The sequence below is a fragment of the Podarcis melisellensis genome (assembly GCF_964234715.1).
Source record: "Podarcis melisellensis genome assembly, chromosome: 15".
NCBI classification, from domain to species: domain Eukaryota; kingdom Metazoa; phylum Chordata; class Lepidosauria; order Squamata; family Lacertidae; genus Podarcis; species Podarcis melisellensis.
The window spans coordinates 35,804,563-35,828,196 of record NC_138532.1 but is presented as its reverse complement, the minus strand read 5'-3'; the positions used below and the strand labels follow the sequence as shown (position 1 = coordinate 35,828,196).

At 48.3% G+C, this 23,634-nt stretch overlaps 1 protein-coding gene across 10 annotated transcripts in view; it reads left to right on the top strand.

The window, feature by feature from the left end:
* RAP1GAP2 (RAP1 GTPase activating protein 2) overlaps positions 1 to 23,634 on the top strand; it is a 202,092-nt gene that overhangs the window by 165,234 nt on the left and 13,224 nt on the right. For all 10 annotated transcript variants that reach the window (XM_081890329.1, XM_081890334.1, XM_081890337.1 and 7 more), the window contains 6 exons: positions 1,303 to 1,403; positions 2,474 to 2,603; positions 2,957 to 3,112; positions 4,698 to 4,769; positions 6,295 to 6,381; positions 10,198 to 10,332. In XM_081890329.1, coding sequence (XP_081746455.1) covers positions 1,303 to 1,403; positions 2,474 to 2,603; positions 2,957 to 3,112; positions 4,698 to 4,769; positions 6,295 to 6,381; positions 10,198 to 10,332 — 681 coding nt within the window. The remainder of the gene's footprint in view (positions 1 to 1,302; positions 1,404 to 2,473; positions 2,604 to 2,956; positions 3,113 to 4,697; positions 4,770 to 6,294; positions 6,382 to 10,197; positions 10,333 to 23,634) is intronic.

Genomic DNA, 23,634 nt, shown 5'->3' with positions numbered 1-23,634 from the left:
AGGGTAAGACGTGAACGATTCAAATTATAAGAAAGGAAATTCCAACTAAACATTAGGAAGAACTTTCTGATGATAAGAGCTGTTCAACAGTGGAATGGAAGGTGGCAAGACTCTCTTTCACTGGAGTGTGAGTTTTTAAACATTGTTTAAAATCCTGCATGGAGTTTCTTCTAACCAGTGGGCCAAACCCTTTCGGGGGGGCCCAATATTTTTTGGGAAGGACCTGCCCACCCCATGTCCTAAATAATAATAATAATAATAATAATTTATACCCCACTCATCTGGCTGGGCTTCCCCAGTCACTCTGGGCAGCTTCCAACAAAATATTAAAATATAGTAATGCATCAAACATTAAAAGCTTCCCTAAAAATAAGGGGCAGAGGAGACTGAGCACGCAGCCAATCGCGGTGCAGCTTCAATGGCCAGCTCCTTTCCCTCCTCCTCCTGGCGTAGAGGGGAAGGAGGGTCAAAGAGCCTCACGCAGTTGAACAGGAGGAGGAGAAGGAGGAGCCACCGGCTATTAAAGCCTTGCTGTTGCCACATTTGACTCCACCCCGGCTCTTCCCAACGTCCTGATGTCGCGCACATGTGACATCACACACGTCCCATGCATGATGTCACCCCTCCCAATCACACTTGCAAGATGGCGCCTCTGCTCCCAGCTCTACAATTCTATGATTCTTTGTTGCATCCAATAATTTCCAGTGTCTGGGAAGAAAGAGTGTTGACAGTCCCTCCTGAAAACGTCGGAGATGTTCAAAAATACAGTAAAGGTTCACTATCTATGCTAGCATTCGATTGATGCTGGAGAGAGACTGAGTTGAGAAATAAGGCCAAGGGTACATATTGATATAGGAATGTATTAGATAAAATGTAAAGAAATATACTATAATAAGAGTACATTCATTTGTAAAAAAGGAATATACAATGGGATAGACAGGAAAGTCCAAAGTGTTCTTACATATATGATTTTGGAATAGTTTTTTGTCCTTGTTTTTTTCCTTTAGGTATATAAACTTGGTATACATGCCAAAAATTATATTATAATTATTATAATGTTTACCGATTTAACATAAGAACGTTAATAAATAAATAAAACTCAAAAAAGAAAAGAAAACATCGGAGAAATTTCTCACCACCATCCCTTAGAAAGCAAAGGGAATCCACCCTTATTTTTATAGAGGGAACATATTTTTGGAAACTGTGTAGGAGGGAGGAATTTGGCCTAGACTTAGAGTCCCCACTTGAAAAACAAAGGAGCCTTCCCACCATGTTTCTTTCTGGGTCCAATTGACTCTACAGACGCAGGAAGAAGAGCTGTTTGGCAACAACGAGGAGAGCCCTGCCTTCAAGAATTTCTTGAGCTTGCTGGGAGATACCATAACACTCCAGGACTTCAAGGGGTAGGAGAAAGAAAAAGTTGCTTGCATGTATATGCGTGTTTCTGTTTTCTGCGACTGAGCGCTGAGGGAAATTGCGTTCGTAACTGGTAACCAGGTAGTTAAAGACCTCATGTTATGCCTGCTCTGCTGTTGTTCAGACATTTGGTTAGATTCCTCCCGGCCACAGCCTATGTAACTGTAGCTCAGGGCTGCAAGAATGCCTTAGATTTTACACAATACGTGTGGTATAAAAAGATTCTGCATATTGTTTCCTTGGAGAAGCTAACTCATGAACCAAGGGCTCTGCTGCTCCACAAGATTTTGCAGCCATATGGGGGATTTTTATTTATTTTTCAAATTTTATGTGAAACACATTGCTGAATTTTAATAAAAAAAAAATTCAGCTCTAGATTCATCTACACACACACACACACACACACACACACACACACACACACACACACACATGTCTGTTCATTCACTGACAGATTCAAGATGGCAGTAACTGTACTGTCAACCCAATGGCAATGTGATGATTTAGAGGGGAAAGCTTCACTTGAATTAATTGGTGATTTGGCTTAACCACATCTTAACTTATTTCAGTTTCTGTCTGCCGCCCTAAACACACCTACTTGGGAATCAGCCCAACTTAACACACAGTAGGGTTTATTTCTGAGTAAACTCAAATGGGTAAAAATAAATGGGGAAACAGATAAGAAACAGGGAAATCCATGAATCCTGACCTCTAACTCTATGCTTTTCCATTGAAAGGCTAATAGTAGTAGTTGTGTTTTTGGGGGGGCAGGGGGGGATTGGACTGTGGATATGGCATTGGGGAGGGACAGAGTTGCCAGCCCCCACTCTGCTTTTTCTTGGATCAAATTTGGATCCAGCCTCAGCTTCCCCCAAACAGCAGGAGATCCAGTCATGGATCTCATATATTTCTTCATTTTTAGCTGTCAGTGAGCTGGGCATGCAAGATTGCACTAACATACACACACACACACACACACATACCCCCCTGCCACCCCTCATTGATGAAATCAGTATTATTGGTGTCAAAGGTCTGTTTTATTCTTACTTCTTTCCAGCTTTCGCGGTGGTCTCGATGTCACTCACGGCCAGACGGGCACAGAGTCCGTGTACACGGTGTTCAGGGACAGAGAGATTATGTTTCACGTCTCTACCAAACTCCCTTTCACTGAGGGAGACACGCAGCAGGTAACAGAGCCTTGTATCTTTGTGTATAACATCAAGTGGCGCTAAAAGCCCCATGGCAGAACTTGTGTCTCTCTCTGTCTGTGAGAGAGACTTGGCCTTCATTAAGTGCCCCAGGGGTTCGAGAAAAGGTGAGAATTGCTTTCCACCAGGGTACCAATGACCTGATGGGCCAACTTCGCACAAGTCTTGTGGAAGACCAAAGCAAGCTTGTTTCCTACAGGAGAAATCCGAGAAAGGAAAACAAGTGTTCCACAGAGGTGAAAAGGGGGGCTAGACCTAGATACACCATTTGAAAATGTTTCCCCGCTAAGGACCCTCATGTACACCCTTCCCATTTTTGTAAATCTTTTCAGCTTCAGAGAAAGCGACACATTGGCAACGACATTGTGGCCATTATATTTCAAGAAGAAAACACTCCCTTTGTTCCAGACATGATTGCCTCGAATTTCCTCCATGCCTACATTGTTGTGCAGGCAGAAAACCCTGAAGCAGACAGTGCATCTTACAAAGTAAGAGGACCGGGTGGTTTCTCTTCTCTCTCTCTCTCTCTCTCTCTCTCTCTCTCTCTCTCTCTCTCTCTCTCTCTGCATCTGTTTTTAGATCTGACAAATAACTGCTTTGGGAGCTTGTGTAAAGTGTACCTGCTTGGCCAGAGATAAAGAGTTCCTGCTAAGCCTCTTCGAAAACGGTTATTTGTTCTCCGAGAGGCAGCTGGCGCTCACCACGTTGCCGCCGCTCCAGAGGGCGAAGCTATTAGCCTATCTGCGAGTTTGCAGCAAAATTCATTAAGCGCGCCGAGCCCGCGCACATCTCTCGTGTCTGTCCTTGAAGCGCGGGCGGATTCAATCTGAGCAAAGGTGGCCGAGCAGGTGGCCGGCAGGACGCTCACTTCCTTGCGCTCCCAGCTTTGGCCGTGTTAATATTTGCAGTCAGCAAGAGATCAATTCTGTCTTCCGTGGGTTATTTATGGCCCCCTGTGTTTGCCCGGTGGATTAAGATGGCTCTCTGTGGAACACCAAGGGCACTTTCGCGAAGTGCCTAACTAAACTATGGAGCTCACTCCCATGGGAGGCAGGGATGGCGGCCGATGGCCTTAAAAGAGGATTGGACAAATTCAGAGAGGAGAGGGCTATTGATGGCTACCAGCCACAATGGCTGTGCTGTGCCTCCACTCTCAGAGGCATTACAGTGGTACCTCAAGTTACAGACGTTTCAGGTTACAGACTCCACTAACCCAGAAATAGTACCTTGGGTTTGCTTCAGGATGAGAACAGAAATCGCACGGTGGCAGCGGGAGGCCCCATTAGCTAAAGTGGTACCTCTGGTTAAGAGCAGTTTCTGGTTAAGAACAGACCTCCAGAACAAATTAAGTTCTTAACCTGAGGTACCACTGTATACTTCTGAAAACCAGTTTCTGGAAACGGCAGGAGGGGAGCGTTCTCTCGCACCCAGGTCCTGTTTGCAGGATTCCCATAGGGGCATCTGGCTGATAACTGTGAGGTCAGGAAGCTGGACTAGATGGGACATTAGCCTGATCCAGTAGCCTTTTCTTACGTTCTTTATTTTTTCTTCCATTCAGCTTCATTTACCTCTTTATTAAGGTTTCGGGACATTGTACCTCCTCCTCCATTGCCCTGTGCTGCTGATTTGTTATTCTGACGTTGATTGTTTTTGCATGTTTTTCAATTATTTTAATTTTTACATTTTCGTAGCACTCCTTTAAGCCACAAACATCTGGGATAGCTCAGTCGGTAGAGCATGAGACTCTTAATCTCAGGGTTGTGGGTTCGAGCACCACACTGGGCGAAAGATCCCCGCATTGCAGGGGGTTGGACTAGATGACCCTCGAGGTCCCTTCAAAATCTATGATTCTATATATATTTAAAGCACTCTTATTCCACTTCAAGGCCCCACCTGGTGGGGCAGTGCCCTATTTGTTCCAATGGACCAGCCCCTGCTGAAGGCAGTGCTTCTATTTGTGCATTCTGGGTGCTCGATTTTTCTATATCTGACTTTGTGCATTTATTCCCTGTGCTTTCCTATCCCCCACCCCCATATAGGTTTTCAAATGTGTTTTTGCTTCATCCCGGATAGGTGGCTGTAACTGCACGAGAAGATGTCCCTGCGTTCGGTCCTCCGCTGCCAAACCCTTCTGTATTTCAAAAAGTAAGGAACGTTTACTAGTTTGCGGGCTAAATAAACCTCCTGCTTGTTTTCCCTGCAGGGACAATTGATGACAATGATTAGGGAATTTGTTTCCTGCTCTTCAGCCAAAAAGGCCTGTTGCAAAGGGTGGCTTACTTAAAATCAATTAAAGCAAGACAATCTCTGCTTGCAGACTTGCAATCCCCCCCCCAAAAAAAACAACAACAACCCATGACACACAAGGGGAAGGGACAGGGGGAGAAAAAAGGGGGGAATCAAACTCAGGTACAAGTTTTTAACCTGGTGCATCCCATAATGCTCAGCTGGTGCCTGATGGAGCTGGTCTTCCAGCAAAGCTGGTGGGAGGAGTTCTACTTTCTACCTCCCCCACTGAGGCAGTCTGATGGAATGACTGCTCTCAGCTACTTATTTCCCATGAAAATGGTAGGGGGACATTTTCAGTGACTTGGTGGAGGTGGGGCACACAGGGCAAAATCTATCTCTTTCCCCTCCCCCCTAGGATGGGGTCTGCCATTGTAAGATGGCAGAGACTTAACTTCCCAGCTCCCTTTGAGCTTCTGACACTGAGAAGATTGGGAAGAGGGGCGGGAAGCTGAAGAGGCAACGGGGTTTTGTGAGCAGGGAGAGCCGGTGACAGAGAGCAGTTCAGACTCCGAGGCTGAAGCAGAGGAGGGCAGGGCTAGAGGCTGCTGAAGAATCTGAGGAGTCTCCTTCTCCTGCTGTGACAAGCTCCGCTCTCTTTCCTGGTCTCCAAGAACGCAGTAATGAGGAGGGCAGAACAGAGGTCAGAGGTGGGCAGACACAGTTTGAGACTGTTTAGGAAACATCCAGGAGAAGAGGAGCCTTAGAGAGGGAGGAACACAGGGGCCTTCAGTCCTGGAAACTGCTTCAAAGGGGCAAGACCTGCTGGGAAAGGTTGTTGAGTTGTACGTTGCTTCCTCGAATAAAGAGCCAGATTCATGACAATGGAGCCCTGCGTCTTTCATGCCAGCTCCAGCCCTGACACTATGCATGTTTTTAAGATTCACTGCCAATCTAGGGTGTTGCTGCATGAGGGATGGGGTGTGTGTGCTGTCTTGTCCTTTGCCTCGGGCAGCAAAATTCCATAGGCTGGCCTCAGGGGCTAATAATATTACTGCAGCGGTGAATCCTTGGCTTTGGGACTCCGGGAGTGTGGTGTAGTGGTTAGAGTGTTGGACCTGCGAAACCATTGTTCAAAAATTCCTCGCTTGGCCATGAAGCTGACTGGGTGATCTTGGGCCTCACTCAATGTCTCTCTGCCTAACCTTTACCTCACAGGATTTGCTGTGAGGCTAATATGGAAGGAGAGGGCAAACATGTACACCACTTTGAGCACTCTGGAGAAACGCCAGGGTATAAATGCAATAAGAAACACAAATAAGTAAGGATTTGGAAACTGTAGCCATGATCACTGGAGATCGCCTCCAAAGAATACGAAACGGGCGTGGAGTTTCCAGCTTTCTTTCCGAGCCGTTCCTCCACTCCTTTATTTTCTCTCCTCTAGAACTCAGAATTTCGGGAGTTTCTCCTCACCAAGCTGATCAACGCAGAGAACGCCTGTTGCAAATCAGACAAGTTTGCAAAGCTCGAGGTAAGTCGGGTTGACCTGGAGAAGATTAGCAGGTGGAGGAACTCTTCACCTCAAATACTTCTTGCTTTGGAAATTCAGGTTATTTCTGATTTGTTTATGAGGCGGTTCTATGACCACAAGTTCTGCATTCATCCTGATTCCCTTGCAGAACATCTTCCCATTAGCCATTCCTTCTTCCCACACTTTTCAAAACATTTCCTTTTCACTTTGCAAAGCACAACAAAGTCTGGTTCTATTTAAAAAGTAGTTTTCTTGCACCCAGGTAACCCAGCCAGATGGGTGGGGTAATAATAATAATAATAATAATAATAATAATAATAATAATAATAATTTTATTATTATTAAACCCTTTCATTTGCCTTAAAGGAGCTGAGCTAAAGTTTTAGTATGCTTTTGAATCCCACCTGAAAAACACTGGCAGTCTGGAGGCATTCTTATACAGCCTGGGTGTGGGAACATCTTTTCCAACTAGTCAAATAGACAGGATCTTTTCTGTTCTTCAAGTAAATACCTTTAGGTTCTTCAGATATTTTTTTCAAATACTGTTGGGCTTCTTGCCTTTAACCCTATCAGTCCCCCTGGCAATCAGCAACCACTGGAAATATTGATAAATTCCCCATGTAGCCTAACATTATTAGGGCTGTCACTTGCTCAGATAATTCCTACCATATTGGTTATATGAGCCTTAGAGTGCAATCTTCTCAGGGAAGTGTGTATAGGTTTGCAGTATGTGTGTGTGTGTGCGCGCGCGTATACCCACCAATTAAACTTTGCCCTCCCTGATTAAAATTACCTCCGACTGATTAATCCACAAAAGCTTTAGTTGATTAATCTTGCTTCATCTGCAGATTAAAGCTTGCAGCTCTATTAATTACATACTTATCGCCAATTAACGGCTGAGCTGCATACAGGAGGGCTCAGTTTCCTGAAACAAATCTGATTGTTTCTCTTGAGTCTGAAACCCCCTGAGCTCTTGCTTTTTCACTGCTCTCTAGTTGTCCCAGGTGAAATTTCCACCAGTGGGGCGCTGGGTCATTATAATAATAATAATAATAATAATAATAATAATAATAATAATAATAATTTATTTATACCCTGCTCATCTGGCTGGGTTTCCCCAGCCACTCTGGGTGGCTCCCAAGAGAATACTAAAAACACGATAAAAGATCAAACATTGAAAACTTCCCTAAACAGGGCTGCCTTCAGATGTCTTCTGAAAGTCAGATAGTTGTTTACTTCCTTGACATCTGATGGGAGGGCATTCCACAGGGTGGGCGCCACTACCGTCTGTGTGATTCCCTGCAACCTCACTTCTCGCAGGGAGGGAACCTCCAGAAGGCCCTCAGAGCTGGACCTCTGTGTCCGGGCTGAACGATGGGGGTAGAGACGCTCCCTCAGGTATGAAGCCTACTCAACCTACTCATCTGCCAGTCTGCCAGCCCCCACCTGCCTAACTTCTTACTTGCCACCAGCCCAGGGGGTTGGCACGGGCTGTCAGCTTCTTCCTCCTCCTTAATCTCAGCGTTCCTCTTGTGGAACTCAGCAGGGAGGAAGAGGACAGGGATGAAACTAGAATGAGCAGACTCTGCTGGCCGTCTGCTTCTCTGCCACTTACTGGTGGTCTCCCTGCCTTCTCCTTCTAGTTTTGTCCCCATCCTCCTCCTTGCTGAGCTCTACAAGGGAAACAGAGACCAAGGAGGAAGGTATTGAGATACCATCTCCTGGAATGGTTGTAAGTATGAAGGCAGGCAGGCAGGCAGGCAGGCAGGCAGGCAGCTGAAGGGCAGGATGAGGCTGGTGGGACACCATCCCATTCACTCTTTTTTAAAAAATAAAAAATATTTATACTTTTCAGGTATATACATTTCACTGATTTTGAAATCATTTTCACATTTCAAAACCTGACTTCATTTCCCCTTTCTGCAGTTCCTTAAATATATTTTTAATATCTTCTGCATCTCCTAATTAACTTAATTTGCTCATTTATTCATCTTCTCTAAATATATACTCTTATAAAACTGCAGGTTATTACAAAAATCCTGCCAATGTTTTTATCTGCCGACGTGGGGATCCAGGGCACAGTCCTTCAATGGCTGCGCTCGTTTCTCTCTGGTCGGGGACAGAGGGTGGCGCTTGGGGGGGAATTGTCATCGCGCCACTCCTTGGTGTGTGGAGTGCCTCAGGGTGCGATTCTCTCCCCGATGCTTTTTAACATCTTTATGCGCCCCCTCGCCCAGCTTGTCAGGAGTTTTGGGCTGGGCTGCCATCAGTATGCTGATGACACCCAACTCTATCTGTTGATGGATGGCCATCCTGACTCGGCCCCAGACACACTGATCAGATGCTTGGAAGCTGTGGCTGGATGGTTGCGTGGGAGCCGGTTGAAGTTAAATCCTTCGAAGACAGAGGTCCTCTGGCTGGGACGGGATGATATGGGACTGAGGGGGCAGCTCCCATCTCTTGCGGGGGTGCAATTAGTGCCAGCACCGTCCGTTAAGAGTTTGGGTGTAATCTTCGATACCTCCCTCTCCATGGAGGCGCAGATTGCAGCTATTACAAAGGCGGCATTTTTTCATCTCCGCCAAGCTAAGCAGTTGGCTCCTTACCTCTCTCGCCCTGACCTAGCTACTGTGATCCACGCGACGGTCACCTCCAGACTGGATTATTGTAACTCGCTCTACGTGGGGCTGCCCTTGAGACTGACCCAAAAACTCCAGCGGGTGCAGAATGCCGCAGCGAGACTCCTTACGGGGTCTTCGCTGCGAGATCACATTCATCCGGTGCTATACCAGCTGCACTGGCTCCCGGTGGAGTACAGGATCAGGTTTAAGGTGCTGGTTTTAACCTTCAAAGCCCTATACGGCCTAGGACCCTCGTACCTACGGGACCGCCTCTCCTGGTATGCCCCACAGAGGAACCTACGGTCTTCAAACAAAAACACCTTGAAGGTCCCAGGCCACAGAGAGGTTAGGCTGGCCTCAACTAGAGCCAAGGCCTTTTCGGCTGCGGCTCCAACCTGGTGGAATGCTCTGTCACAAGAGACAAGGGCCCTGCAGGACTTGACATCTTTCCGTAGGGCCTGCAAGACAGAGCTGTTCCGCCAGGCCTTTGGTTAGGGCGCAGCCTGACTCCCTCCTCTGGCAACCTTTACAAAACTTTATGGCTGCCATCAATCTTGATTTTAATTAATTTTTATAATGTTTTTATAATGTCGCACTATTTTGGTGTTGTTAGCCGCCCTGAGCCCGGCCTCGGCTGGGGAGGGCGGGATATAAATAAAATTTATTATTATTATTATTATTATTTACAGTTTATCTGTAAATATTCAATAAACCATTTCCATTCTTTTATTAAAAAGTTTGTTATCTTGATTTCTTCTTCTTTCGGTAAGTTTCGCAATTTCTGCATATTCCAAAAGTTTTTGTCTCTGTTCTTCCTTTGCTGGGACTTCTTCTTCTTTCCATTTCTGAGCAAGTAACATTCTTGCCGCTGAAGTTGCATACATAAATAGGTTTCTGCAAAGTTTAGGTAGTTCCGTCCCTATAATTCCCCAAAGAAAAACTTCTGGTTTGCTTTTCTGTTTTTACAAACACTATTTTAAACATCCTTTTCATTTCATTATATATCATTTCCCAGTAAGCCACTATCCCATAATGGAACCACCTCTAGGGGCTATGAGGCCACCCTCAGCCTCTGGATTCCTCTTTGGCGAGGCTGTTACAGCATCATGAGAACCCAACCTATCAATGCATTGCTACTTTGCCCATGATCAGTTGTACCTTTAAAAGCCATTATTGCCTTCCGACATGCTTTCAGGACCGGACGCGAGCCGCCCTCTTGGACAACCTCCATGACGATCTCCATATTCACACACAAATGATGTTGGGCTTGGGCTCAGAGGAGGACAAGCTGGAGAATGGGGCCCACGGAGGATTCTTGGAATCGTTTAAGGTAACGGAGAAGCTTTGCTCTCGATTTCCGGTTTTCATCAGGTCTGGGGCCTAGACTGTGGTGTGGGGAAAGGGCTAAAACTAGGACTGTGCACCAGATCTGGCCAAATACAAGACCCTGAACCAAATCAGGCTGATATTGGATTTGGCCAAATTGGATTGAGGCAGCCTCATATTGCCTGCAGTTGGATCGGGTCCACTTGGAGCAGTCCAGTGCTGCAAAAAGGGGGCGGAGGGGTGTCTGGCAGCAAGGAGAGAACCATAGAATGTTTGGAATTGTGGTCCAAATTTGACCCAAATTTGGGGAACTCTGGTGTAAACTATACTGAACTAGATGGGCTAGTAATCTGACTCACAAAGGCAGCTTCCGAATAAGGCCACTGGGTGGGATCCTTTTATTCCTAGATCCCCGGCCTTTTCCTGCACACCACACTATCTCCCCAGCTACAGCTGCTTGGAACATCTCCCAAAACATTTGTCTGAAAGGACCATTTCGTTACAAGATACCCACCCCTTCCCGCCTGAGACATGCTAATGCTCCTCTCTAATGCCTTCTCCGCGTTGATATGAAATTGGATTTCCTTGCTCTTTTGGCATTTCAGGGTGTCCCAGGGCTTGCGAGGAAAACAACTGCCGAAATAATTTTGCAGCTGCCTTTTTACCTCTGGACAGCTCTGCTGGTCTGCCTGATAGCTTATTTACTTCTCAGCGTGTTTCCCGTGTAGATATGTAATGGGACGAGAGACGGGGAAACAGACGGCTATCTCTCTCCCCTCCTCCTCCAGGACGCAGCAAGGAATCACAGAAGTTCATTTTCACTTTGTTGCCACTTTCACACACTGAGGGAATCAGATTTTTCTTTCCAGTTAGCTCTGAAGTCAGGCAGGTAGCGGTAAGTAGCCTGAAGTAATGGCACAAAACTGTATGGATCTACTCAGAAGTAAGTCCCGCCTGCTTCAGGGGCTGTTGTTTCCTGCAAGGAAGTACTGGATTGTCCACGGACTAGAAATGGGGGAGGAATTTGATTCAGTTCGCCCTTAAAGGCTCATCTACCTCATTCATGCTTTTGGAAACAATATGCAAACCGAAACGACCCTGGGTTTTTTGAAATTTTGCAAGGACAGCCAGAAAAAAATGTCCAAGAATGCATATACCAGTGTGAAAGTGTGCATGTAAGAAAATGCAGATATTGGTGAAAATAACAGAAGAGCATTACATAGGGGGAAATGGGATACAAGCAGAATTCCACACCAAAATGCGAATCAGTTTTCACAAAGTCTTTAAAAATAAATCACAAACTGATGTGGAATTGTGGAGAAACGAACTTGAGATTTGGAAATTGAGGAACGCTTCCCAGTCTTTGTAACCTTCTTTCCTTGAATGGCCGTCAAGGAGTGCTTTCACTTGTGGATTCCTAGATTTTGTTTTCTGAAGCAGAGCTGACAACTTAATAACCCTCCATTCTTTTATTGATTCCTGCCACTCCACCCAAAATAAATCTGCATGTGAACAGTTTCCAATTCCTTCGTTTACATCTCTTCCACGCACTTCCCCACTGCTCTATTGCCCATATAAAACATGGTTTTAAAAAAGTAATATTGATATGATATTCATGGCTGCATAGAGATTCTCAGTGGGCACTACATTTTACTAATTCCTTTTGGGCTTTAATAAAACTCTACAAAGATGCAGTCTTCGCGTGATTGAATAGATACGGTTTTGTGAAGATATTTATTGAATGCTTTGATCTTGAAAGCCCTTAATGGGTTGAGATGGAGGTGGTTTTGGGGCAGCATGGCCAGTTCGACCAAACTGGATGCCATGTTGCAGGAGGCGCCAAAACAATCCTGTAGAATGGAGCATGAGAGGCAAGGTGAGCCGGATTCTAGCATTGCACAGGGCACCACTGAAATTTGTCGATCACTGCTCAGCACCGCAGTATTTGAAGGAGAGCCTCTTCCCATGTCCTCTGCCTTGAGATTATCATCCCTCAGCTAGTGAGGCATGCTTGGGTGGCTGGAAGGAAAAGGGTGTATTTCAACATAGGCCACTACAACCCATTGCCTACACACCCCAAAAGAAGCTTGCAGCAATTCTACCTGTGACATGCAAGCTTCAAGACCAGCTTGCAGTTGCATCATGCATCAGTGGCCAACTGTAGACATGGAAGGTTGCTGGCCAATTGCAAACGCTTCTGTTCTGAAATTCAGAAACTTTATTCTAGAGAAGTTGGTATTCAGGAAGAGTGGAATTCAGGGCAGAGCAGGAACAATAAAGCATCGAATGTTGGGAGGTGGGGGGGAGGACTATTAAGAACATAAGACAAGCCTACTAGATCAGGACAATGGCCCACCCAGTCCAGCATTCTGGGCACACAGTGGCCAGCTAGATATGCTTGCCAGAAATGCAGAGAATCCCAACTCATGTGTTTGTGTTCAAGCACTGATTTCCCTTTCTCTATCTGTTATATGTACAGAATACTAATAAACCGCAAACTGATCCTGTGTTCAGTGTTGATTTGTTTCGAGAACAATCAGACGTGTGTATTGGTGTCTATGAAATGTGTGCAACTAGCTCTTGTTTTGATGTGAGCCATTCTGAAATAAGTAGCCCATCATTCACAGGGCTCATAAAACCCACAGAAGACAAGGGAGCTGATGCAAGAGAGCAGGAAAGTTTGGGTTCAGCAGGCTGACGAGGTCACCACGAAGGGGCAAACCTGGATTACGAGGCAGAGGCAGAACCTGGTGTGACCTGGGAGAAGTCACAGAAGTATAGGGCTGAGGAAGCGACAGTCAACCTTGGCTGAAATCCCCCCAGTGAAGGACAGCCCACCTCCTTCTGAGGCAACACGTTGCATTGCCAATCAGATCCTACTGTTGGAAACTTTCTCCTAAGGTCGAGCTGAAATCTGCATCCCTCCAATTTCAATCCATTTCTAACCTTGCCTTTTGGAGTGACAGAGGAGGGGTTACCATGATGTGACCTTGAAAGGCTGTGATCTTGGAAGATGGTGGACTCTCCTTCATTGGAGGTTTTTAAACAGAGGTTGGGGGGAGGCACTTGTCATGGATTCTTTAGCTGTGATCCTTGTGTTGCTAGGTTTGAACTAGATGAACCTTGGGGTCCCTCTGTGATTCTATGACTGCTCACCAACAGTCCTTTAATGGTCTTCCCTTTGAGATCCAGAGATGACCAAGGACTGTTCCATCAACCTAGTTGCATCATGCTGTTGCAGGAAAAATCCGAGGGCTCCCTTGGACAAACGAAGACACCAACCAGAGCAAGTTCAGAGCAAAACGGCAGCCTGTAGGCCTGGTCTTTATTGAAGAAAAGACTGTCGCGACAGGGCTCCCACTGTCCACGAGGTGAAACAAGATGGAAGCCCCGAACAATGGATGACCCTAACTTTTATTAACCACTAATCCCCTTGACTACACCCCCAGAATTACATCATATTTACATCATGATTTTATTAAGGAACGGGAGGAGTTGAGGAGGAGTTTCCTAGGTAATCCGAGCAGCCTGACACCTGGCAGTGACCTCCTCTCCCCCCTCCTCATAAGTCGTTCCCAGAAACAAAGGAAAGGGCGAAGTCTTCCTGCCCCCTGAGGGGAATCCGGCCAGAGTCCTTTATTCGGAGTCGTGTGGAATACACTACCGTATGCAGTCTATTGTGTTTCTGATGGCATGTTGTCTGAGCCCTCCCGATGGCTATCAAGGTTGTCCCGCCATCCGGAGAAGGGCAGCTTGGTACGTGACTGCGCGGTTCAGGGATTATGGCCGATCAATCCCAGTCCACCCCCCTTTGATAGTCCTTGTAATATGCAGTGTAATAAAAGTGGTCTGGTGAAAATCCATAGTACGGCTGATTTTTGGTGAATTTATAAAGAATACAGTCACTGAAGTTCAAAGCAGTTTCCCTTTTCGGAAACAACTTGCAACATTTTGATTAGATCAGTCGCGGTTCAGTGAACTCGGAAACAATGAATTGAGAGCTGTCAAAAGGTGAGGGAACAGACGCTCGCGGCCTGCAGTACCAGCGTGGCCGCCGCAAGGGGCGCTGTTCGGTAACGCTGATTGGTTAACGCGGTTGCTGGTTGACCTAGAGTTCAGACGTCCGGTCTACTCTCAATAAGGATAGGGCAGCGTGGAGCGCTAAAGCAGAGAGCTGTCAAACCAGCACTTCCTTATTTACGGAAGGCTTTGAAGAGGTGGCCCTCTAAAGGGACACCTCTCAGGTCAGGAAGGGGAGACGCGTGTACATGTGGATGTGGTGCTTGTGCAGTACGTGTTCCTGGGGTGGGGGGGTGTGATTTCCGGCGACAGTTCCCCCCTTCGGAGATAAGATTGCGAGGGTAGGGAAGCCGCGCAATCCTTTTCTCCGCACAAATTAGTAAAAGTCATACCTAGGGTTCAGATTCTGGAAGTCCTCCAGGGGTCCCATTTCAATGGAGTTCGGTTGGGTCTCTGGTGCCGGTGGTCTGTAGGTGGTGGCCGATCGCGGGCGGGGGGTTGGAAGACAAGAGTCGCAAGTTTGACAGCACATCGGGAAACAGTGGACTGCGCAGCAGAAGACAGCAATGCAGATGGTTACGGTGATGAGGATCAGGAGTCCATTTCCTAGGAGTTGTTTTAGCCAGCCAGACCCAGGCAGCCAGCTCCACAATTGGACATCTGAGAGTCCTTCATGCTGGATGTCTTTAAGTCCGTCCGCTAGTTTGTGGATGTTGTTAAGGTGTCCGGTAATGTTGAGGGTCTGGTCGGACACGTGTGTGCAGCACTCGGTTCCGACGAGAGCACAAACGCCTCCCGTCGAGGCGAGGACGTAGTCCAAAGCAAGGCGGTTCTGAATCGAAGTCTGCCTGACTTCCGTTAATTCTGTCAGGATAGCTTGGGTAGCCGCATTGGACTCTTCCATGAAATTTAACAGGATGTCTGTTAGTTTAAGGATGTCTACGTGGTTGGAGCCGGCTCCATACGCGGGGAAAAGAGCCCGGCCATAAGTTTCACTATTAGCTGCTACGTCGGAGAGTTGCGATAAGTCTTTTGCCCTTTTATTGCGCCTTCTTCCTGAGGGTAGATCTTGGGTGACCCGGACTCCAGGCAAAATCAGACCGAGGTAACAGGTGCCGCGGGAGTGGGGGCTGGCCCATACATAGCCGCGGTGGCCACAAACCCAGAACAAGCCCTGTAGGCATGAGTCTATGCGCCCGGTGAGGAAGGCACGGAAAAAGCACTGGGAGACAGGGGAGGGTGTCCAGGAGTCGGGTAAGGTCATGACGCGTTTCCATGCAGACATGAGGTTGGGCTGGGTAGAGGGGTTGCCTCGGTGCCATAGGGTAATCTTCCCGTTCAAAGAAATATCAATGACGTACTTACAGGTACTCTCGCCTATGACCTTGTCATTTCCGCTGAATTTCCGGCAAAGGTCGCCTGTTGTGGGTCCAGTTAGGTAGATGTACTGGTGAGTCAGGTTCACGGCAGTCAGGTTCCAGGATTGCACGTCAGCGGAGAGATGTTGTTGTAGGGTGAGAGGTACCCCAAGAAATGGTATGCCACTGTGGAGGTGCGAGGGGGCGTTGGCACAGATCCAACACTCTGTGGTGGTTGTCTGTTTTGCAATTTGAGAGATCAGTTTCACGTAGGTGTTGGAATGCCAAGTGGACAGAAAGTCATTATTTTGAGGGTTTTCGGATATCGACAGTTCCCCCCTTAGTCGAGGTGCGGTGCCGGGGGGGTGAAGGGGGTCTTGACGAAGTAGGTAGGTGAGGTTTGTGGCGAGGCCTCCACACCTTTGGGGTCCGGTAGTGTCCCATTCTGTTGATGGTGTAACGGAGTAATGCCAGCCCTCGAGGTACGCTTTCCCGTCCCAATCGGAGGCGAGTCCGATGTCCCAGACGCAGCAGTACCGTCGGAGGCATACTCCTTGTAAGATGGTTTGGCGTGGAGTGGTGTCTACTCGTTGGCAGTAAAACCCATGAATTAGGTGGTTTGTGGGGTGATTTCGGTCAGTATAAACTGAGTCACCGCCTCCATTGTTTAGAAGTGTCCAGTTTAGAGTTTGTTCGGGTGTGCCATCAGAAAAGAGTACATAAGACCCATTGTGGCAGCGGGCTCGATTCCAAGGTCCGTCTTTGGTAAGGGTGAGTCTGCCCAGGAGGGTGTAGGTGGGCGAGCGAATAAACAGTTCCCAAGTTTGGTGAGTGTTGAGGATTGGTAGTATGGCATGTCGAAGGAGGACGCGGGTTTCGGGCAAGCAGAAATCAAAATCTCCTAGGCGGTCTGGTGTCCCCCTTTTTACCATGTCAACAATTCCAAAGTCCAGATATTTGTATTCCATTTGTAATCCAGGGCAATGGCTGTGTGTTGTTATGGTGTGTTGAGAAAGGGCGGAGGTAATGGAAATGGAAAAGATAAGTAAGGTGGGTATGGCAGTTGTCATTTTTGAGGTGGTGTGAAGCGCGGTTCAGAGTTGTCAAACTGCGGAGCTGTCAAACTGTGGAGCTGTCAAACTGCGGAGCTGTCAAACTGCCGAGCTGTCAAACTGCCGAGCTGTCAAACTGCCGAGCTGTCAAATGCGGAGCTGTCAAACCGCGTGTGTTTTACGAAGTTTGAGGCGAATTGGGGGTTGGTCGTCCTGGTTGGTTGCTGGGATGATCTCAGAGGTCCAATGTGCAGATGTGTGGGGTGTGCCGGGTCCGGTCTGTTGGGCTCGATTCGTGCCCCGAGCTGGTCCGGTCTGTTGGGCTCGATTCGTGCCCCGAGCTGGTCCGGTCTGTTGGGCTCGATTCGTGCCCCGATCTGGTCCGGTCTGTTGGGCTCGATTCGTGCCCCGAGCTGGTCCGGTCTGTTGGGCCTCTTCAGTGGTATCGCCGTCGTCTGCTGGTCGGCCTGGGATGTGGTAGGGTGACCCGTCCGGAGTGAGTTCGGGTGGCGAGGTCGGCTTACAGCGGGTGTGATGCAACCAGGCTGTCTTTTCCGCTACCTTAACAGAAGTTGGAGTGGTTAAAAGTACTTGGTAGGGGCCCTCCCAGGTGGGCTGTAGGGGTACCTTGTGGTAGGTTTTAGCTAGTATCCAGTCCCCCGGTTGGTACGGGTGGATGTTCTCATCTAGGGGAATGTTTTGGCTTGAGGCAGCATATCTGTGGAGACGAATGAGTTGCCTCTGGAGCTCTATCACGTATCGTGTTAATTCTGACTCGCCTACTTCTAGTCCGGATGTTGGGAACTGGGTGTTATATACGGGGGAGGGTCTCCCAAAGAGTAATTCATAGGGGGATAAGTTTAGGTTCCCACGGGGGCATGCTCTGAGATTATGTAAGACTAAGGGGAGGGCATTGATCCACTTGATTCCGGAATCTTTACAGAGTTTTCCTAGTTGTGATTTCAGCTGTTGATTCATTCTTTCAACTTGACCTGATGATGGGGGATGGTACGGAGTGTGTAATTTCCATTTTATCCCTAGAGCTCTAGCGACTTTCTGTACTATCTCTGAGGTGAAATGGGAGCCTCTGTCGCTGTCTAGGTGCCGTGGGACCCCGAAGCGTGGTATTATGTCCTGTAGTAGGGCTTTTGCGACCATTTGGGCATTAGCCCGCCGAGCTGGGAGGCATTCCACCCATCCGGTCAGTTGATCAATGATGACGAGGGCATGTTTGTAGCCCTGGCAGGGGGGCAAATCTATAAAGTCAACTTGAAGACTCTCAAAAGGAACAAAAGCCCACGGTCGAGCTCCTGGCGGACATCTGGCGGTATGCTTTGGATTAAAGGTTTGGCAAGTGTGGCAGTTTTTGACTGCTGTCTTTGCGGCAAGGGCTAGTCCTGGGGCATACCAGCAGCGTTGGACTGAGTCTATAAGCTTGTCCCTTCCCCAGTGGGTGCACTGATGTAGAACTCTTACGTGTTTGGGCACCCATAGTCTAGGCATTATGAGCCTCTTGTCGGGGAGGTACCAGACGCCATCTTTAAGAACGGCTCCGTGTTCTTCCCACCCTTTCTTCTCTTCTGGGGTGGCCGTTTTATACATTAGGTCAAAATCTACGTCAGACGGAACTTGGGGTCCCTGGAATTCGTTTTCGGGAGACGGCGGTTGGAGGGCTGCCTCCTGCGCCATGCGGTCAGCAGAGCGATTCCCCACAGATACTGGGTCTTTTCCCTTGGTGTGCGCTTTACAGTGGACCACTGCTATTTCTTCGGGAAGGTGTATTGCATTCATAAGACGTTGTACTAGGGGTGCATGGGCAATTTTAGTGCCTGCTGCGGTGAGAAAACCCCTCTGCAACCAGATTTGTCCGGTAGCGTGAACTAGACCGAAACAGTATTTGGAATCCGTGTAAATTGTGACCCTCTTTCCTGCTGCCAGTTCACATGCCCGGATTAAGGCGATGAGTTCGGCCGCTTGGGCACTATATTTGGCAGGTATAGGGCGTGCTTCCAGGGTGTCAGTGTCACTAACAACTGCATATCCGCTTTTCCGTTCACCTCCTACCATTTTTGAGCTCCCATCTGTGTACAGTATAAGGTCAGGGCTAGTCAGGGGTAGGTAGTCAAGGTCCTCCCGCGGTCTTTCAGTATGGCGGACTACCTGGGAACAATCATGATGTGGGGTGCCATCGTCAGGGAGGGGCAAGAGAGTAGCCGGATTGAGAGAGTTTACTCTTTTTATGGTGACATTAGACGGGCTTAAGAGGATGGCTTCATATCTATTCAACCTTTGTATCGTGAACCGCTGGCAACCTTGTAAGCTAAGAAGAGTGGCCACAGCATGGGGCACATTTACGGTCAGTTCATGTCCTAAAACAGTTTCTTGTGCCTTTTCTAGGAGTAATGCTGCAGCTGCCACTGCTCTAAGGCACCCCACGTTTCCCAGCACAGTTGTGTCTAGCTGAAGGCTGTAGTATGCAACGGGTCTGTTCCTTCCCTGGAAGGGTTGGGTAAGGACGCCAGAGGCTACCCCTTTATTTTCGTGGACGAAGAGGGAGAAGGGTAGTCTATAGTCAGGAAGTCCGAGGGCGGGCGAGGACCTCAGTTCACGTTTGATGGATTCGAAGGCTTCAAGCCCTTCAGCGGTCCATTGTAATTGGTCTGGGGCACTATCATGTGTCATCTCAGTGAGTGGGCGGGTGAATTCTCCATAACGGGGGATCCATGCTCTGCAAAATCCACTCATTCCGATGAAGCCTCTAAGCTGCCTTTTGGTTTTGGGAAGGGGTAGTCTTGTTATAGCTTCGATCCTATCGGTGGTGAGGGCACGGGTACCCTCTCCAAGAATGTGGCCAAGGTATTTCACCTCCTTTTGGCAGTATTGTATCTTCTTTGGGGATACCTTGTGTCCTTTATGAGCTAATATCGTCAGGAGAGCTATAGTATCCGATTTACAGGATTCCAAGTCCCTCCCACAAAGTAGGATGTCATCTACGTAAAGCCTGAGGGTGGAGCCTCCCGGAAGGTTCACATCAAGAAGGTCTTGGTACAATATGGAAGAGAAAATTGCTGGGGACTCTACGTATCCCTGGGGTAACCGGGTCCACGTTAATTGGCCGGTTTGCCAGGTAAAGGCAAAGAGAAACTGGCTTTCCGGATCCACAGGGATACTGAAGAAAGCAGAACACAGGTCTATGACGGAGTAAACTACAGTTCCCTCCGGGATGGTGCTCAAGAGGTGGTGGGGGTTCGCTACCACGGCGTGTCTGGGGATAACAAAGGAATTGACTAATCGAAGGTCCTGTACCAAGCGCCATTTTACAGGATTGGTATTTGGCTTCTTGACTGGAAGCAAGGGGGTATTGCAGGGTGAGGCACAGGGCACTAAAACCCCCATTTTTAAAAATTCTTCAATCATTGGAGTGAGTCCGTCGATCGCATCGGGAGGTAGGGGATATTGTTTTGTACAGGGAAAGGGTAGGTCTTTCCTATAGTTAATTTTTACTGGGGTTGCAGATTTTAAAAGTCCAATAGAGGTCGATTCAGTTCCCCATAGCCAGGGAGGAACACTATTTAGAAGTTCAGGAGGAAGATCAAGGGGCTTGTTATTAGCCTCTTGAAGGATTCCCTGGAAGTTGAATATGGAGTCATTTGGCATGTGCAAATAAATCCCTTCTTGGCCGCATTGGATAGTAGCATTTAGCTTACAAAGCAGATCCCTCCCCAGAAGGTTGACCGGACTGGAAGTTAATAGGAAGGTATGTTTAACTGATAGAGGTCCTACGGAGACTTTTGCCGGTTTGGATAAGGGGCAATTGCGGGGAATCCCATCAAGCCCCATTACAGTTTTGGTTTCTTCTCCCGGGGTCAAATGGCTGTTGGTAAGTGTGGAGTAAGTGGCTCCAGTGTCTAGGAGGCAGTCGTAGGGCTGCCCATCAATTTGCATAGTACATATGGGGTCAGATGAGGACAGCTGCAAGACTGGGCAAAGAAATGGGAAAGAGGCGGGATCTGCTTTTAATTGTCAATGTTCCTGGTATTCTTCCATCACCATTTCGTGGGTTGGATTGGCGGGACGGTTTCCTTGTCTAAAGGGGTTGGAGGCGTCATAAGGTGGGTTTCGGGGTCGTGGTTGCGGAGGCTGCATTTGGGCTGGGGATCGGTTCGACTCGTATGGGTGGGTAGGTTCCCTACCTTTTGGGAAAGTAGTTTCCTTGTATTCTGGTCTATATGGCTTTGAACCCCTATTTTCAGACCTTCTGGCTCCTGTCAGAAGGGGGCAGTATCTTTTTATGTGGCCGACTCCTTCACAGTGGAAGCAGATACGGTCGTCCTGTAATTCCGGTCCGCCTGATTTAAATTTTTCTTTGCAAGTAGGAACTCCGGCTGCATAAGCTAATATCTTAAGAGGATCGGGTTTTTGGTCTTTCTTCTTCCTTTCATCTCTCGAGTTAAAGACGGACTTTGCGATGGAAAGGATTTCATTTATGGTTTTTCCATCGTATCCGAGGTGTGAATTTAATGCCTTTCGGATGTCTGCCGTGGCTTGGTCTTTAAAAAATCCTTTGACTATTACTTCATGCTGTGGGCTCTCCGGGTCTATTCCACCCCAGGTCTTAATAGCAGAGACTAGCCGTGAGTAATAGTCAGAGGGATGCTCATCAGGTCCTTGAAGGACTGCCTGGACTTTGGTCCAGTTTACGGTTCGCTGTCCTGCAGCCTTAATGCCGTCTAGGATGGCCTTCTTAAAAATCTTTAAACCCCATATGCCATTATCAGTGTTATAGTCCCAGTCAGGGTCGTTAAGTAACGTTTGAGCGGTCAGTGGGGTCATTGAGGCGGGACGATTTGGCTGGTAACCTTCTCGAGCGAGGGCTTCCCCTGCTTTCGCTAGTATCTCCCTTTTCTCTGCCTCATTAAAAAGGGCTCCAAGTAACATATGTACGTCCGCCCACGTGGGGTTGTGAGTGGAGAAGATGGTGGCCACCTGGCGGTGGCATTTGTCAGGGTCGTCCCGTAGGGAGGGCATCTTATCGGACCAGTTCATCAGGTCCGAAGTAAGGAAGGGCTGGTGAGTAAAAACCATGCGGGGAGGGTCTCCTGCCCTGGCGGGGGGTATAGGCAAGGCACGCAGTGGAAAGGCGCCCTCTATTTCTCCGTTTTGCAGATTATCCCTGTTTCTAGTCCTACTGGAGACAGGTCCCTCTCTTCCTTCGGGTAGAAGCTGCCCATTGAGTAGGGGCCCGAGGTCCAAGTCTACTTGGTCCCCCTCTGGGTTGGATGCGGTTGAGGAAGGAGGGGGCGGCAGTGGGTTCAGTGTGCTTTGGGAGGGGGCGGTGGCTGGCGGGTTTGTCCCGTCCTCCCTAGGTCCAGTGCCCCCCCCTCCGGCTCCGGCTCTTTCTCCTGCCCCAGGTCCTGGTCGTCGGGGTGCTTGAGGTTCGGGGTAGTAAAAGGGGACGAGGGTCCTATCCAATTGCTCCTCTTGGGCCCTGATCTCATCGTATGGTGGGGGTCCAGTTGTCCTTAAAACAGCCATTTGGCGGACTACCTGGGCTTGTTGCCGTTGAAATAATTCGCGGGCTTCGGCAAAGGCGTTCAGGTAATAAAGTTGTCGGGGCCTCTCATCAGCCAGGTAGGATTTAAGTGCTTGCATCTTTTGGAGGTTAAAGGAGCCATGGGGTGGCCATCTGGAAGCTGGCTCCAGGTGGTGGGTAAAAGCGACCCACGAGGTGTTGCAAAGGTCCCTCAGCTTGGACTTTGAGAGTCCTTTCCTCCCTTTCAGTTCTTTCCAGTTTAGAAGGACGAATTGAAGAGGGGTGTCAGAGTCCTCCCTGAGGCGGAAAGGCTCCGCGGAAGCCTTGTCGCCGGGAGGAGTCCAACCTGAATGCTTGGAAGTCTGGGCCCCCATCCTCCTTTTTTTTTTCTTTTTTTTTGACTAATGCTCCCACTAACGGAGTACGCTAAAGACAGAAAAGAGTAAGAGTACACACACACAGGGGGGAGGGCAATGGGAAGAAAAGGGGTAGAAGAAAGAGTCTTTCAGTATTCTGAGTATTCTTGACCTAACACAATTCCTACCTACTAGTATTATTATTTATATATATATATTTAACTCCAAATTATTTGCTGAAACGTCAAGCCTGAATGGAAACCTTAACCACGGGTCTCTGCCCGGAAACCTAAACCACGGGTCTCTGCCCGGAAACCTAAACCACGGGTCTCTGCCCGGAAACCTTAACCACGGGTCTCTGCCCGGAAACCTTAACCACGGGTCTCTGCCCGGAAACCTTAACCACGGGTCTCTGCCCGGAAACCTTAACCACGGGTCTCTGCCCGGATACCTAAACCACGGGTCTCTGCCCGGAAACCTTAACCACAACACAGTTTTGACACTAACCCTAGTGTGGGGCCCCAATTGTGAACCTCCCCTCTACCTTCCACAACAGCCTCCTGCCTAGTCTTTGGACTAAGTTCGGATTCCTTACTGAACGCCTGCGCAGTGCAGTGCCAGATCAGGACCCGAGAAAACAAAGTGTTGAAAGGAAGCAAATGACCTTGCGTTCTCACGTACCCGGGTCATCCCTAACAAAGGTCGCCGAGCAGGAGGGGCGGCTTCATTTGCATAAACAGGAAAAATAGAGAGAGGTTTGTAGGGACGCCCTTGGACGACTCCGAAAAGGGACGTCAGAGAAACAATAAGTACCACGTTCTCCTGGCCACACTCCGAGAGGAAGAACGGGGGAGAAAAGGAGAGAGAGAGATTTGTAGGGGACGCCTCTGGCCGACTCCGAGAAAGGACGTCAGAAAATACAGTAAGCGCCACGTTTTCCTGGCCACACTCCGAGAGGAAAACGGAGAGAGAAAGAAAAAGGAGGTT